The sequence below is a fragment of the Danio rerio genome, chromosome 21 (genome assembly GCF_049306965.1).
Source record: "Danio rerio strain Tuebingen ecotype United States chromosome 21, GRCz12tu, whole genome shotgun sequence".
NCBI classification, from domain to species: domain Eukaryota; kingdom Metazoa; phylum Chordata; class Actinopteri; order Cypriniformes; family Danionidae; genus Danio; species Danio rerio.
Window position 1 is genome coordinate 42,930,001 of NC_133196.1, and position 17,829 is coordinate 42,947,829.

The 17,829-nt window shown below is 33.4% G+C and overlaps 1 protein-coding gene across 2 annotated transcripts in view; it reads right to left on the reverse strand.

Moving 5' to 3' along the window:
- rskrb (ribosomal protein S6 kinase related b) overlaps positions 1–16,724 on the reverse strand; it is a 23,153-nt gene extending 6,429 nt beyond the window's left edge. The window contains exons 1-10 of one of the 2 annotated variants that reach the window (XM_003200895.7): positions 16,451–16,724; positions 12,315–12,593; positions 12,134–12,217; positions 9,174–9,242; positions 8,806–8,875; positions 4,463–4,570; positions 1,826–1,866; positions 1,682–1,709; positions 916–1,005; positions 677–765 (exon numbers count right to left, since the gene is read on the reverse strand). In XM_003200895.7, coding sequence (XP_003200943.1) covers positions 677–765; positions 916–1,005; positions 1,682–1,709; positions 1,826–1,866; positions 4,463–4,570; positions 8,806–8,875; positions 9,174–9,242; positions 12,134–12,217; positions 12,315–12,593; positions 16,451–16,480 — 888 coding nt within the window. In that variant the 5' untranslated portion in view covers positions 16,481–16,724. The remainder of the gene's footprint in view (positions 1–676; positions 766–915; positions 1,006–1,681; positions 1,710–1,825; positions 1,867–4,462; positions 4,571–8,805; positions 8,876–9,173; positions 9,243–12,133; positions 12,218–12,314; positions 12,594–16,450) is intronic. The other variant, XM_073935474.1, reaches the window with a different exon arrangement.
- Positions 16,725–17,829: the final 1,105 nt, after the last annotated feature.

Below are 17,829 nucleotides of genomic sequence, written 5' to 3' on the forward strand. Positions count from 1 at the left end.
GTAAAATGTATTTTCTTTATCTTGACCCTTATATGAATGTTAAAATTGTAAATTTATGTTTAATTTCAAAAATATATTTCACTGTGAATCAAAGTTATAAAATACAGTTGAAGTCAGAATTATTAGCCCCCTTTGAATTTTTTTTTACAAATATTTTCCAAATAATGTTTAGAGCAAGGAAATGTTCACAGTAGGTCTGATAATATTTTTTCTTCTGGAGAAACTCTGATTTCTATTATTTCGGCTGGAAAAATAATTTTAAAGTCAAAATTATTAGCCCCTTTAAGCCATATTTTTTTCGATAGTCTACAAAACACACTATCATTATACAATAACTTGCCTAATTACCCTAGTTTACCTAGTTAAGCTTTTAAATGTCACTTTAATCTGTATTAAAGTGTCTTAAAAATATCTAGTCAAATATTATTTACTGTCATCATGGCAAAGATTAAATAAACCAGTTATTTAGAGATGAGTTATTAAAACTATTATGTTTAGAAATGTGTTGAAAAAAATCTTCTCTCCGTTAAACAGAAATTGGGGAAAAAATAAACAAGGGGGCTAAAAATTCTGATTTCAATCGTATCTCTATTTCTAAATAAATAAAGCATCTTCTCTTTTATCATATCAGGGAGAAAAACAGATGTTTGTACATATATTTGTGCATTGACCTCACCTTTCCAGTGGCCAGCGCAAAGAGCAGGATGCCGAGCGACCACCAGTCAGAAGCGTGGTTATAGGGACCACCGCTAAGGACTTCAGGAGCTTAAAAGACACATTTCATACGAATTTTGCTTACATTCCACACTGCTCCAAATATAAATGCCCTTGCATTAGTTCAGCTATAAATCTCACGTTATAAAGTGTTTATTTATGTACATTATTTATGTCACATCAGTGTCATTATAGATTTACCCATATACTGGATTGTTCCACAGATAGTGAACGCCCTTCCTCCACGCTCAAGGCGACGGGACAAACCAAAATCAGCCAGACGTAGGTGGCCTGTAACACAATATCAGACATTTACATAGCAACACTTAATAATAATAATATGTATATTATCGTTTATTATTAATTACATGTATACATAAATGTACAGTTGAAGTTGATCATATATCATATCATATTCAAGATATCTTTTATACAGCTTAAAGTGACATTTAAAGGCTTAACTGGTTTATTTAGGCAAATCATCGTATAACAGTGGTTTATTCCGTAGACAATAAAAAAATATATTGCTTAAGGGGGCTAATAATATTGACCTTAAAATGGCCAATAGCCGAAATAAATAAAATAAGACTTTCTCCGGTAGAAAAAATACTATCAGAAATACTGTGAAAACTTGCTCTGTTAGACATCACAAAAAACAAACAAACAAAAAATCTCAGGAGGGCGAATAGTATTGAAAACTGTGTATAACTATAAATAGCTCTCATGTAAAACAAATATTAATTGTTGATGACATTTGACTTTTAATACTGCAGTGATAATTCAAAATTACAATAAGAATGTGCTGGGAAAACAGTAATGCTTGTTTCAATAATCTAGGCCTATTCTTCGGCTTAAAAGTGTGAAGCCTGGATGTTCTGGAACGTTCCATGTTTACATGAGAAAAAACAACAACAATTGGCACAGACTGCCCTCCACTGGAGAGACCGGAGAATACACACTGCCTTACCCTGATCTGTTAGCAGGACGTTCTCCATCTGTTCAAAAAATAAAGCAGAGAACAATTCTGTAATTAGACATTTTAAAGATCATATTTATGACATCAAAGTTCAATTAATTGAATTTAAAACATTACATATGAAACCGTGTATACCTTCACATCACGATGGATGATTGCACAGTCATGAAGAAAGCCTGAAAAATAAGAAATATAATGTTATGTAATGTAATGTAATATAATATAATAATTTAATGTAATATAACATAATATATCATAAAATAATATAATATAATATATCATAACAATATAATATAATATATTATAATATAATATCATATAATAAAATAAAATAAAATTAAGCTAAATTAAATTAAAAATAAATTAAATATAACATAACATAGTATAATACATCATAATATAATATCATATAATATAATAAAATACAATATAATATATCATGATATAATATAATATATCCTAATATAATATAATATAATATAATATAATATAATATAATATAATATAATATAATATAACTTAATATAATATAACATAATATAATATAATATAACTTAATATAATATAACATAATATAATATAATATAACTTAATATAATATAACATAACATAACATAATATAATATAATATAACATAACATAATATAATATAACATAATATAATATAACAACATAACATAATATAATATAATATAATATAATATAATATAATATAATATAATATAACTTAATATAATATAACATAACATAATATAATATAATATAATATAATATAATATAATATAATAACATTTGGGTTAATAAAAATTTATAATAAGATCAATGTTATTTAACAAGAACCTATTCAATTCATTTAAAATAACAATAACAATAGACATTTATATTATTACAAATGATTTATTTAAAATAAATCTGGTTTCCACAATACATTAAGCAGAACAACAAAGAAACATTTCCCCGAGCAGCAAATCAGTATATTTAAATCATTTCTGAAGGATGGAATAATGATACAAGTTTGCCATCCCAGGAATAAATCATAACCTAAAATATATAAAAATGTAAATTGAGTTTTGGCTTGCTAATTAACAGTGATTTAGTGGCAGACAAAATATTGACAAATTGGGGGGAAAATTGACTAAAATCATGTAACATCTGTCCATCCATCCATCCATCCATGCATCTATCCATCCATCCATCCAATCATGTAAAATCTGTCCATCTATTAAATCATGTAACACCTGTTTATCCATCCATCCATCCATCCATGCATATCATGCAACAGTAACATCTGTCCATTCATCCATCCATCCATCAATCCATCAAAATTATGTAACATCCATCCATAAGTCCTGTAACATCTGTCCATCCATCCACCCATGCATCCATTCATCCATCACAATCATGTAAAATCTGTCCATCTATTTAAATCATGTAACACCTGTCTATCCATCCATCCATCCATCCATCCATCCATATCATGTAACAGTAACATCTGTCCATTCATCCACCCATGCATCCTTTCATCCATCACAATCATGTAAAATCTGTCCATCTATTTAAATCATGTAACACCTGTCTATCCATCCATCCATCCATCCATCCATCCATCCATATCATGTAACAGTAACATCTGTCCATTCATCCATCAATCCATCCATCCATCAAAATCATGTAACATCCAACCATAAGTCCTGCAACATCTGTCCATCCATCCATCCATCCATCCATCAAAATCATGTAACATCTGTCCATCCATCCATTCATCCATCCATCCACCCATCCATCCATCACAATCATGTTACATCTGTTCATCCATCCATCCATCCATCAAAATCATGTAACATCCATCCATCCATCCATCAAAATCATGTTACATCTGTTCATCCATCCATCCATCAAAATCATGTAACATCTGTTCATCCATCCATCCATTCATCAAAATCATGTAACATCCATCCATCTATCCATCCATCCATCAAAATCATGTAACATCTGTCCGTTCATCCATTCATCCATCAAAATCATGTAACATCCATCCATAAGTCCTGTAACATCTGTCCATCCATCCATCCATCCATCCATCCATCCATCAAAATCATGTAACATCTGTCCATCCATCCATTCATCCATCCATCAAAATCATGTTACATCTGTTCATCCATCCATCCATCCATCAAAATCATGTAACATCCATCCATCCATCCATCCATCCATCCATCAAAATCATGTAACATCTGTTCATCCATCCATTCATCAAAATCATGTAACATCCATCCATCCATCCATCCATCCATCAAAATCATGTAACATCCATCCGTCCATCTATCCATCCATCCATAATGTCCTGTAACATCTATCTATCTAATCTTTGGTCCAGTCTACAGAACAAACGATTGTTTTACAATGATTTACCTAATTAATTACCCTAACTTGCCTAAATAATCTAACTAACCTAGTGAAGCCTTTTAAAGGCACTTTAAGCTGAATACTAGTATCTTCAAAAATATCTAGTAAAATATTATATACTGTCATCATCATGGCAAAGATAAAATAAATTAGTTATTATAAATGATTTATTAAAATTTTATGTTTAGAAATGTGTTGAAAAAGCATTACTGTTAACCAAAATTGGTGAAAAAAATATACAGTGGGGCAAATAATCCTGACATCAACTGTATGTTTAGTTTATCAGCAGTACCTGTGAGGATTCTCTACATCTGATCAGTGTTGTTTCTCAATACATCATGTATAAGTCATGAAATATGTGCTTACCTAGAGCAGAACCTAATTCAGCAGCGAACACTTTGACCACGTCCTCTCCAAACTGACCGATCATCACCCAGTATGTGTACAAGTCCCCTGTGCTGCAGTAATCACACACTAGAGGGAAAATAAACGCAATCACAGCATATAAACACCGCCAGAGTCAACAAATCCTCAAAACATTCGAATCCAACATGAAACGACTGCAGAGAAAACATCTGTCGGTCTGGGAGATGACCAGATTCAGGAGACCATCTGTTTGTAGCAGCGACGCCTTCATCCATTCGCCAAACATCATGGACAGACCAAGTCTAGAACATTCTGCTAATAAACAGAATCTTAACCTTGAAGATCCCAGTGATAAACATGAAGGCTGAATGAAGAGTTGATAAAAAGGGAGCAAAACAAGCTGTGAACAGAGGAGTCAGGTGGTGTGATCAAAGGAAGTGACACGTTCACCACTGTAGATTTAGGAGGAAAAAGCATTCAAGGGACATCATAGTGGAAGAAGGAAGTTCACTTTGACAAGTGCAGTCAGGGTCACTGGAAATCAAACACAGGGGAAAAGTACTGAGGTTTGGGTGGAGGTGCTCTAAAACCTGACAGAGAAACTATTAAGTGGCTTCAACTGGAATCTGTGTCCTTTTGGTCTTTTGTGTAACTGGATTGGGGGAAAGTCTAGTAAACGGAGTCTGTCTGTCTGTCTGTCTGTCTATCTAACGTCTGTCTGTCTGTCTATCTGTCTATCAAAAAAATGTAACATCCATCCATCCATCCACCCATCTATTAAAAATCATGTAACAGCCATCCAAGGCAAGGCATCCATCCATCTATCCATCCATCCATCCATCCATCCATCCATCCATCAAACATAACATCCATCCATCAAAAATCATGTAACATCCATTCACCCATCTATTCATCCATCCACATATCCATTAAATAATGAATAACAATCCAAGGCAAGGTAAGATATCCATCCACTCACCCATCTATCCATCCATTCACCCATCTATCCATCCATCCATCCATCCATCCATCCATCATCATGTAACCATCTATCTGTTCATGCACCCATCCATCCATACATCAAATGTAACATCCATCCATCCATCCATCCATCCATCCATCCATCCATCCATTCATCCATCAAAAATCATGAAACATCCATACACTCATCTATCCATCCAGATATCCATTAAAAATCATGTAACATCCATCCAAGGCCTTTCATGCACCGATCCATCCATCCATCAAATGTAACATCCACCATTCCATCTATTTATCCATCCACATATTCATTAGAAATCATGCAACATCAATCCAAGCCAAGTCAAGGCATCCATCCACTTACACATCCACACATAATCATGTAACATCCAACTATCCATTCATGCATTGATCCATCGATCAAAAGAAACATCCATCCATCAAAAATAATGTATCATCCATCCATCAATTAAAAATTATATAACATTCATACACCCATCTATGCACCCATCCACATATCCTTTAAAAATCATGTAACATCTATCCAAGGCAAGGTAAGGCATCCATTCATTCACCCATCCACCCATAATCATGCAACATTCATCTATCCATTCATGTACCTATCCGTCCATCCATCAAATGTAACATCCATCAATCAACAATCATATATCATCCATCCATACATCTATCAATCAAAAATCATGTAACATCCATCCACCCATCTATTCATCCATCCACATATTCATTAAAAATTATATAACATCCATCCAAAGCAGGGTAAGGCATCAATCCATTCACCCACCCATCCATCCATCCATAATCATGTATCATCCATCCATTCATCCATCAATCAAAAATCATGAAACATCCATACACCCATCTATCCATCCAAATATCATGCAACATTCATCCAAGGCAAGGTAAGGCAACCATCCATTCAAATATCCATCTATCCATCCATTCATCCATCCATAATCATGTAACATCCAAGTATCCATTCATGCACCCATCCGTCCATCAAATGTAACATCCATCCATCAAAAATCATGTATCATCCATCCATCCATCAAAAATCACATAACATTCATTTACCCATCTATGCATATCCTTTGAAAATCATCCCAGGCAAGGTAAGGCATCTATTCATTTACCCATCCATTCATCCATCCATCCATCCATCCACCCATAATCATGTAACATCCATCTATCCTTTCATGCACCTATCCATCCTTCAAATGTAACATCCATAAATCAAAAATCATCTAACATCCATCCACCCATCTATTCATCCATCCACATGTCCATTAAAAATTATATAATATCAATCAAAGGCAAGGTGAGACATCCATCCACTCACCCATCAATCTATCCATTCACCCACAATCATGTAACATCCATCTATCCATTCATACACCCATCCATCCATCAAAAATCATGTAACATCCATCCATTCACGCACGCACCCATCCATCCATCTATCCATCAAAAATCATGTAACATCCACCATCCATCCATATCATGTAACATCTACCCAACCATCCATTAAATCATGAATCCGTCCATCCATCCATCCATCCATCCATCCATCCATCCATCCATCTATCTATCTATCTATCTATCTATCTATCTATCTATCTATCTATCTATCTATCTATCTATCTATCTATCTATCTATCTATCTATCTATCTATCTATCCATCCATCCCATGGCTCTACTATCATTTCCTTGTTATAAGAAGTACTTTGGACTTTTTGATGTTTAGAAAGTTGTATTTGATAAACTAGAACATCGAATGAAATCAGCACCATGGATAGCACCAATATTCTATAGAACATGAACTGCACACGATCTTAGGGATATCTACATAGGAAAGGTTTGTCTCATATGTAATCCATTTGACAACCAGCATTAGACCATCAACATCTCACTCAAAAAAAAAAAATAATAAAATAAAAAGAATTTCTATAATTTTCCCACATAAAGCTGGACATTATGATTTAAGATGAAATTTAATTCTAACCAAAATATTACTTTCCAACCATGTTCTTAGCCATATACACATAAAAAAGCAACTTTTCACTTTTGGACTTTTTTTAATGAGATGCTAATGGTCTAATCTAATTCAATAATTTATGCTAAGCTAAGCTCAAGTCCTCCTGCGAGACCAAAGATGGCCTGAATGGATTAAAAAATGGTAAAACTCATCTGTTGAACACTAGCTGACTTGTACATTGAACCTATTACAAGACAAATGGAGTGTTTTATAGACCTTTTTCTTGGAACGCAAAATTACCCATTATGCTTTGCGTGTATGCTTAAGGAGAATGCGAAGAACTTCCGGTCGGCAGCTGATGCGTGTAAACGGTCACATTTGGACAGCTTTGAAACGATAGTTTTAATCTATTTTACCTGCTTTTATCCTCTTTGAACTAATACTGTTGTCCATCAGCACCATCTCCTGGACTGATCATTTAATGAAATGCGATCTAATAGGATGGAAAACAGCTGCTGTGAGGCATTTTCCCCTCGTTGTCAGACGTCATCTTCTGCAGTTTAAATGAAGTCTTGTCATCAGTCAACATTTTCTCTTTATTTCAAATATATAACCAGCCCAAACAAATGTAATTCACCAAAATGTTGGACACACACATGAAAATATAGGCTAGTGTCATTTCAAAATGACAGAAAAACACAAACCGTGGTAAAAACAACACACAAAATAAAACACAAACGGCCCGCTATTTGAATGAACAGCAAGTCAGTCAGCAGAGGACCAATAACAGACTTTTATTGGTCATTTTTGTAAATTGCACGACTTACATACCTGTTAAGTTTCACGCCAGTACTCTGGTTTGCTCTCTCTCTCTCTCTCTCTCTCTCTCTCTGCACTGAGCTAACAGCTGACAGGCCGGGAACGCACACGCACACTATTTCTGACGGCAAACACGTGAACTACAGTAGTAGAATGTTTTTCTCGTATTTCTGACGCGCTTGAACCACATGTGACCGATTATAACGGCTTTAACAGATACATTTCTAAGTTGTGTGTCACAAAAACGCTCTGTTATCCATTAAAAACGTTATTGAAACCCATTTACGGAGCGCAAATTACCAGTAGTACACGCTGTAAACGGAAGTTTTTCGCATTCTACCGGAAGACGCTGGTCGCTATGGTGCCCTCCATGCAGCAGCCATGAAAAAGGTCTATAAGAGACCATTTTTCTAATCTTTTGAAATGCAATGTCCTCCATTTAGGTGGGTAAAGAACAAAAAAAGCTCCAGGGAGAACGGGACCACACGGGAAGCTGATTTAGTGGTGGGAAAGGCAGGAGAGAGTTGGGATGTGTTCTGAATCACTCACTAATGTAGATGTGCCGCTGGGTCTGCCAGCAGTCCTGCAGGTCGTGGACAAAAGGATGGCGGACCTGACGCTGCAAGGCAACAGTTTGACAACAAGAGCAAAGGCACAGTGAGTCAGAAACCTCTGTGCGATTGACCTCAGCCTCTTCGTGAACGACTGAGATAAAGAGACCAGCGCATGTTCGGTCTAGCTCGCTTCCAGTCCATTTGCATTTACGCCCTAGTTTCTGTAACCACTAAATCAGACACCACCTCAATCTCCATAGTACTTATGATATAATCTAAGAGTCATTACCTGTAAAAGATGACACAGACCATTATCCCTAACAAAAATAAAGATTACGCAGAAATGCGAGGGCTGTTACTCACCTGGACTATTACTTCCTCCTTTGACTGCTCCAAAACTCCCAAGCGCAAGATCTCAGATTTGGGAATAACCTACAATAGATCAAGATTTTTTTTAATTAATTTATAAATTAATAACATATACCTAAGAAACATTACAGTAACAGACAGTTCAGTTCAGTGCACTGCAAAAAATGCTTTTCTTGCTTAGATTTTTTATCTTGTTTCTAGTCAAAATTTCTAAAATTTCTTATATCAATATGCAATTTCTAGACAAGCAAAACATATCGTCTTGTTTTGAGACAACAAGTGAGTTTTGCCTTAAAATAAGCAAAATAATCTGCCGATGGGGTAAGCAAATAAATTTTGTTTTTTCTTTTGACGTAAAATTATTTTTCTTACCCCACTGGCAGATTATTTTGCTTGTTTTAAGAAAAAGCTCACTAATTATTGGCATATTATTTCTCAAAACAAGACAATATGTTTTGCTTGTCTAGAAAATTCTTCTTGATTTAGGAATTTTTTGATATTTGGACTAGAAACAAGACAAAAAATGTAAGCAAGAAAAGTATTTTTTTGCAGTGTGGAGGACCAGTTCATATGTGTGAAAATTTGATTATGTGTAAAAAAATATTATCTTATTTAGAAATGCAATTTAAATGTACAGCTCAAATTAAAATCTGCTATGTGTTTATTCATTTTTCCATTTAGTTTTTTTATTGTAGTTTCCAAATTGACATACAGACGTAAAGTATTTAGGGTTTTCCACATTTGGTACACAAAACAACCTGACATTGGAAGTTGTAGAAATGGAAAAAAAACAAACAAAAATAAATAAATAAATAAATAAATAAATAAATAAATAAATAAATAAATAAATAAATAAATAAATAAATAAGTAAAATAAAATAAAAAAAACCATAAATAAATTCAAAACTTAAATTAATGATTCAAGGACATTATAAGAACAATCAAAACAATACACTCATTTTACACTCATAGTTTTGTATTTCATCAAAAAAAAATAAAATAAAACTGATTTGTTGCTTTTCAATTACAATTCAATTGTGTATTTTTTTTTAAAACCCATATTGTGGCCCCCAGGGGTCCGTTCTTCGTACCTCGCTTAAATGATCTAAGATGATTTGGCAGATCTTAGATCTTTTAATCTTGATAACTGATCTCTCGCTAATTTGGTTCTTCAAACAAGTTCGCAAATCAGATTAAAATGTCCGGATGAACTGATCTGAGATCGCTGCACATGTTGTGAAGGACAGATCTATCGATCCTCAAAATTCTTCATCGGCAATGTAACGATTGACTGACGGCACAGCAGCGTAATGACATCATCTGATTAATATTCAATTATCCATGTGAGCAAAATTACATCAAATTAGCAGTAAACGGTTTAGCAAATTTGATAAGTAATAACTTTACACCTTGTTGTGGGCTGCATGCTTGGGCCTTTCATGTGTGAAGAGCAATCTATTTAGTTTTACAGTTAGAGCGGATTTTCCTTATTATAGTACCATTATAGTAGCCATTTTTTTAATCGGTGTAAAGAATAACTGGATGTTTACAAAAGCATTTTGATATTGGTAAAGGCGTCTGCAACTTTTGTGAAGCATCAAATCACTGGCATATTAACAGCCAAAACATGTTTATGACTGCATAAATGTATTATTGCTTTTTAAAAGTCAGATATTGGGCATTATCGTACACAAATTGCACTAAAGCAATATAAAAAGTTCATATCAATAAGTTTTCTCTTTGCTCCACGAGGTGCCAGTCTTTGTACTTTTTACTTTTGTACTTTTATTTCGGGGGTGCACATTGCATTATATAAATAACTTTATTTATTTTATTAATAACTATAACTTAATATACATAGTTTAAAAATGGTGCAGTATCCTGCTGGAAGTAGCCATCAGAAGATGGGTACACTGTGGTCATAAAGGGATGGACATGGTCAGCAACAATACTCAGGTAGGCTGTGGAGTGGACACGATGCTCAATTGGTACTAATGGGCCCAAAGTGTGCACAGAAAATATTTCCCACACCATTACACCACCACCAGCAGCCTGAATTATTGATGCAAGGCAGGATAGATGATAGATCAATGCTTTCATGTTGTTGACACCAAATTCTGACTCTATCACCCGAATGTCACAGCAGAAATCAAGACTCAGACCAGGCAACAGTCTTCTATTGTCAAACTTTGGTGAGCCTGTGTAAATTGTAGCCTCAGTTTCCTGTTCTTAGCTGACACCCATTTTCTCTCTTAGCTGTAGCCCATTTTCCTCAAGGTTGGACGTGTTGTGTGTTCAGAGATGCTCTTCTGCATACCTCGGTTGTAACGAGGGGTTATTTGAGTAACTGTTGCCTTTCTATCAGCTGGAACCAGTCTGGCCATTCTCCTTTGACCTCTGGCATCAACAAGGCATTTGCGCTCACAGAACTTTCTCTTTTTTTGGACCATTCTCTGTAAACCCTAGAGATGGTTGTGTGTGAAAATCCCAGCAGATCAGTAGTTTCTGAAATACTCAGACCAGCCCGTCTGGCACTAACAACCATGCCACGTTCAAAGTCACTTAAATCACCCTTCTTCCCCATTCTGATGTTCGGTTTAAACGGCAGCAGATCGTCTTGACCATGTCTTCATTCCTATATGCATTGAGTTGCTGCCATGTGATTGGATGATTAGAAATTTGCATTAACCAGCAGTTGAACAGGTAGTAGCTATTACAGCAGTTGAACAGATGTACCTAATAAAGTGGCCGGTGAGTGTTTATTTACTGAGTAATCAATTATTCATTTATTTTATAATTTATTTGTAAAGAAAGATCAAAATGACAGTTTTCACTTAAGATTTGAGCATTTAATATTTTGATCTTTTTTCACATAAAAATAAAAAAACACTAAAAATAAAAGATTTGAGCTGGGGGCTAATGTATACGTGTGTAGCTTATGTTTGTTTTCTTACCTTAACTGCGTAGGTCTTTTGCTTTGATTTATCCTTAACTTTTAATATGGGACCAAACGATCCTTTTGCTATGTAACCCAGGACCTAGGAGGTTGGACAACATAATAAAACAATGACATACAATAAATAAGAAAATCTTACCATTATTATTATCACATTATTTCCATCCTTTGTCTCTCACCTGGAAATGTTCCTGTCCTGGGACAATACGGTGGGGGAATTCAGGCAAAAACATGTTGATAAAGCTTGGCAGACTCCATTCCATGCGGAGTTTCTCTGGGCCCGGTAATGAGGAGACCAGGTGCTCAGGAATGGACGCCTCCTTGTCACAAATCATTCGATGTGATCCAACTCGTAATGGGTTGATTCGGCAGAGTCCAGCTGGAAGAGCAATGCCCACAGCGGATAGAAATCCCCGCCATCTGGATATCTGCGACTGCTCCTCCGACCCTTTGTACGGCTGTGAATGTGAACACCATTAAACAATCATTACACGGGGACTCGTATTCCAGACATGACCTATTTTTCTGCATGTTTGTGGGTGTTTAAGGAACTATGGAAAAAGTCCAGCTGCCATTAAAGATAAATGACTTTTATTTTGAAGTAAAAAGAAGAAAAGTGTTATAACAGTAGACAATTGTAGGTTAATACATTCATGTATATTTACATGTTTGTCAATCATGTCCATATTCCAAAGCCAATTGCAATTAAAAAGTGTCATTACCAGCATAACATTATTTGCCATTTTATTCATTCTCAATGAATTTTGTGAACACAATTGTACAGACACTATAACTGGAGCCTATTCAGCAAGCAGTCAGTCTTTGCATCTAAAAGGTTCAACAGTGTCATTACCGCATCATTATTGGCTCGCGTTGAAACTGACTGTGTGCGTTGGTAATGACGATTTATAAAAGGAAGTTTTAGCTTATAATCATTTGAAACACTTTATCAAATATGTCATGTATTTAAATGTACTGTTTTTGTAATGTATTTTTTCTATTTTTGTCTTTGATGTACTCATTACCATTACGGGATCACTGTAATACTTTTATTATGTTGGCTTGAGAACATAGTAACACATGTAGGCCGTTCATGCCACAAGGCCCAAATGTGGTCAAAATGTGCTTTCTGCATTCAAGATTGTTGCTATATCTCCTCATGCCTGTAAGACTTATCATTTTTTTTTATAAAAAATGTTAAATATTAAATTTTTATAATCCGGGCATATAAAAAAATATACAAGCCCCAAATTCGGCCAAAAGCTGTATTAAGATGCGGTAGATTTTGTTGCTATATCTTTAAGGTTTATCAGACTTATAGTTTTCCAATAAATAATTTTTATGCATTATTTTTCTCAAAATATGGCAAGCCATTTTTGACTTAAACTCCATATTTTTACTGATATGGCAAGCCATTTTTGCATGTATCACCTTCACACTTATTAAGCATTGTATTTTCAAAAAAATACGGCAAGCCATTTTTACATAATGTTCATTCCCTTAGTCCCTTTATTAATCAGGGGTCGCCACAACGGAATGAACCGCCAACTTATCCAGCATTTGTTTTACACAGCGAATGCCCTTCCAGCCGCAACCCAACACCAGGAATACATAATGTTCAAGTCCAGTTTTTGACACTCATAAAGACTGTCATAGAAACATCAGGGTTGATTAAGATCACTCATATTGCCAAGAAGCTTTGATGTATCATCACTAACCTGTCAAATGTCCCCATAGCAATAAAACAGTATAACCTAGCAACCATTTAAAAATAGCAATATCTCTACATCAGAACATCGTAGGGACCTGGGCATTGGCTTGTTTGACTCATGCTAGCAAATGGGACTTCCTCTGTACTATGCATGGTAACAATGATAATGGAAGCCAAGTGCTAATAACGATTAGCTACATGCTATGAATGATTATCTAAATGCAATAACATATGCTAGAAATGCCTACTAAGTATTAGCATTTGATCAAACATGTACACGAGCATTGCCATTTAGCAACTGCTTAGCAACCACCTAACAATGCCATAAACGCTTGACTTTCTCAAGCCAACATCAAAGTTTATCAATGAACTTTAGGTTCTAGTTAACACTTATAATGCATTGGGGCCTATTTTAATCTAGAGAAGACATAAATGAAAATTTCTTACATATTTTTAGTAGTGGAACTTTGCAAATACATTAGAACCCTAAATGTAGGGCTGGGCGATTTGCCCTAAAATCAAAACCTCGATTAATTAAATATTTTAATTCGATTACAATTAATGAACGATTAGTTATTTATTTTTATTTTTTTGCCCTCACAGTTCACTGGTTTTGTAGAGTAAATATGTGCACATATTACAAGTGAAAAAAGTTTTTGAACAAAGGGTGCATTACTTGAAGGAAACACACTATCATTCTATGATTGTTTATTGAACATCAGCATTGAACAACTGAAATTAAAACATGCTGCATATAACTTATAAAATGCTTATGAAAATAAATAACTTGCACTTTTGGAAACAATAAGCGTAGAAAATAAGCAGGATCTCTTCTGAATAAAATAACTTGTGTATCCTGTAAATAATATTTTAAACAGTGCATTTCTTGAATCTTATGTAAACAAATATTTTAAAGTAAATAACAATTTTATTGTATGTAAAATAAGCCATTTGCAAGTATTGCACAGTAAGGCAAGGGGTCAGCCACGGTGAGGGGTATGCAACCAGTCTTAAAGGAATAGAGTCACATGACTTCCCACAAGGTAGGAAAAGTAATTGAAAAGATTGACCTGGAAAAATTAGATTGATTATAGATTCTGAATGTCGATTTCAATTACTTTTTGATTAATTGCCCAGCCTTATCTAAATGTATTTATTTATAAGTCTCAAATAAATGTAAGATGCTTAATTTTCTAGTTATTTTGGACCTGGTTATGAATGCAGTGGCTTTAGGTGTGAAAATATTTGTTGTACAATTATCTATAATAATTATACAAGAGTTTTGATGCAAGTAAAAAAGAATGTCATTTGCTTGAAAAGCGTTTAATAAAATACAGAATTTTTTTATTTTTCTAAATATTATAGTTTCATATACTTGTACTGAATTTGAGCATTCATGATAATAATTTAACTCAGGTTATTTTGGTTTATTTGGGTTATATGGTTAAGTAGGCCTGTCATATCTTTTTTGTTGTACAATATTGCACCAATATATTGTGGTAAATGAAAGTATTGTAATTTTAAGACCATTTTATGCCACTCATTATATAATGCCAGAATGACAATATAATATCTTCACAATGCAAGTACACTCTTCTGAAGAACATATATTTTATTCTTAAGAATATTTTATATAATTATAGTCATTTCAACAATGTAATCATTAGGCACTGAAATCATAATGTGAAAATGCATTTATGATAATAAATGAATATTAATAAATGTAAACAAAAAAAGTGCAAGGAAAAAAGTAACAAAGGCTGTAATATCTGGTACCAGTTGACAAGCACCCACATTAAATATACTATAGTAATTTATAGTAAATACTAGTGTTTTTTAACCATGCCGGCACTGACACCTCCAAAAGAGATAAAGATGTGGCAGAATCAGCTAAAATGTTAGTTGGATTGGTTTTTATGTATAGGTGTTATATATCGCATCACCAAAAACGATTGAGGTCATGTCCATGTGTTGTGCGATAAGCCGATATATTGATTATTATAACAGGCCTAGGGGTAAGTTATCATATTACATATGTTTGCATTTCTAAATGTTACACATTTTATTATATTGTCATGATACTGGATAAAATTTTATATAACTTGAAAAATATTAATATCCAATACTCTTTTCTGAGGAAATAAAATACACAAAAATTAAATGATAATAAACTGAAAAATAAACAGGGCTTGAATATAAGAATAAGGTTTATTTTTTTACATTGCAAAAATCTTATGGTAGTGCACTTATTTAAAAATAAAACTTAAAAGTAATAAAACAACAACTAAATTCAATCTTTTATACTGAAGCAATGGCAAAAGCATGTAAAGTAGATTCAAAACTTGACTTTGCTGATCAGATATATCAAATGACTTAATACGAAGTGTGTATATATATATATTTTTTTAAATAAAATCTAACATGCATCACTTTATTTTTACAGATTAACTTAAAAGTGATACTAAAGTGGCACATGCATGCCTGAGCAGCCCATCCATAGATAACGTTGCACGTTACACACATGGTTTCAACAACTTTTCCTTCCCACTCATGTTAAAAAAACAACAACAATCTCACAAAAGTATTATGGTATATCAATCTCACCTGGCTGTTTTTGCTTGCATCGGCACCCATCACATTTGTCGCTTTGAGTGAAAATATTAGTTCAATCCTACATTTTGTTCATCCATATTGTCGCCTGTGGTTTTAGTGACAGAGACTGGCAGAGCACTGGCGCTACTGTGCACTACCGTAATAACCGCTCCAATATGGGACAGGTCAACAGCTTTATCATCGTGTCTCACACCGAACTATACAGTCGAACTCATTCTCCACCGAAGCGTTATCAGCCTGACAGATATGGCGACCAAAACAAGATAATCTCCGATAGCGTCGACGAACACTGCGCATCCTCCCTCGTTGCTGTCAGCCAATCGGATTTCTTGGTGCGTTGATAGACCACGCCCACCAGAGAGCTTTCTGAAAATAGCAGCAGGAGCTGTCCGGGCTGAATTATTGACGCTCAGTTACATCCACTGATGAAACAGCATCAAACATCAAACACGATAACAAAGTCATACATCCTGTTAATTATTATTAGATGAGTATTTTTTATTGTATTATCTTATAACAGCTTTTAATCCTGCGCGCATAGTGGCCTACAGAACTACATTTTTTTTGTTCTTGAATAGCCCATTCACCAATGCTGATTTAAAAGTTAAACATGCAATTACAATAATAATAATAATAATAAAAATAAGTTAAAAATAAAAAAATATAAATAATAAAGTAATTTAAATAACAAACCTGTTAGATTTCAAAATGTATTTATTTGTTGTTGGGGACAATTTTATGCCAGAATCACTGAGATTTTTGACTTTAATAATAATATATAAATAATATATTTAAATAAACTTGTATTAACATTTGTTATTACTTTTCATAAAAAAAAAAAATAAAAAAAAAATAAAAAAATTAAATATATATATATATATATATATATATATATATATATATATATATATATATATATATATATATATATATACATATATATATATATATATATACATACATACATACATACATACATACATACATACATACATATATATATATACACATATACATATATATATATATATATATATATATATATATATATATATATATATATATATATATATATATATATATATATATATATATATATATATTTTTTTTTTTTTTTTTTTCATGTTTTATTACAATACACTAATAATAAAAGTGAGATGTTGGTAATTAGTGAGTTAACTGAATGTAAACTGAGTTAACTGAGTTAAATGTAAACTAATCAAACCTTATGGTAAAATGTTGACACCATTTGCATTTATCATTATGCATTTTAATTTTAATTTAAGTTTTAGCAATGCTATGTGTTTTAATTTGAGTTTTAAATGTTATATTTTTAACAATCTTGTTAGCAAGTTAAACATGTTTAGACA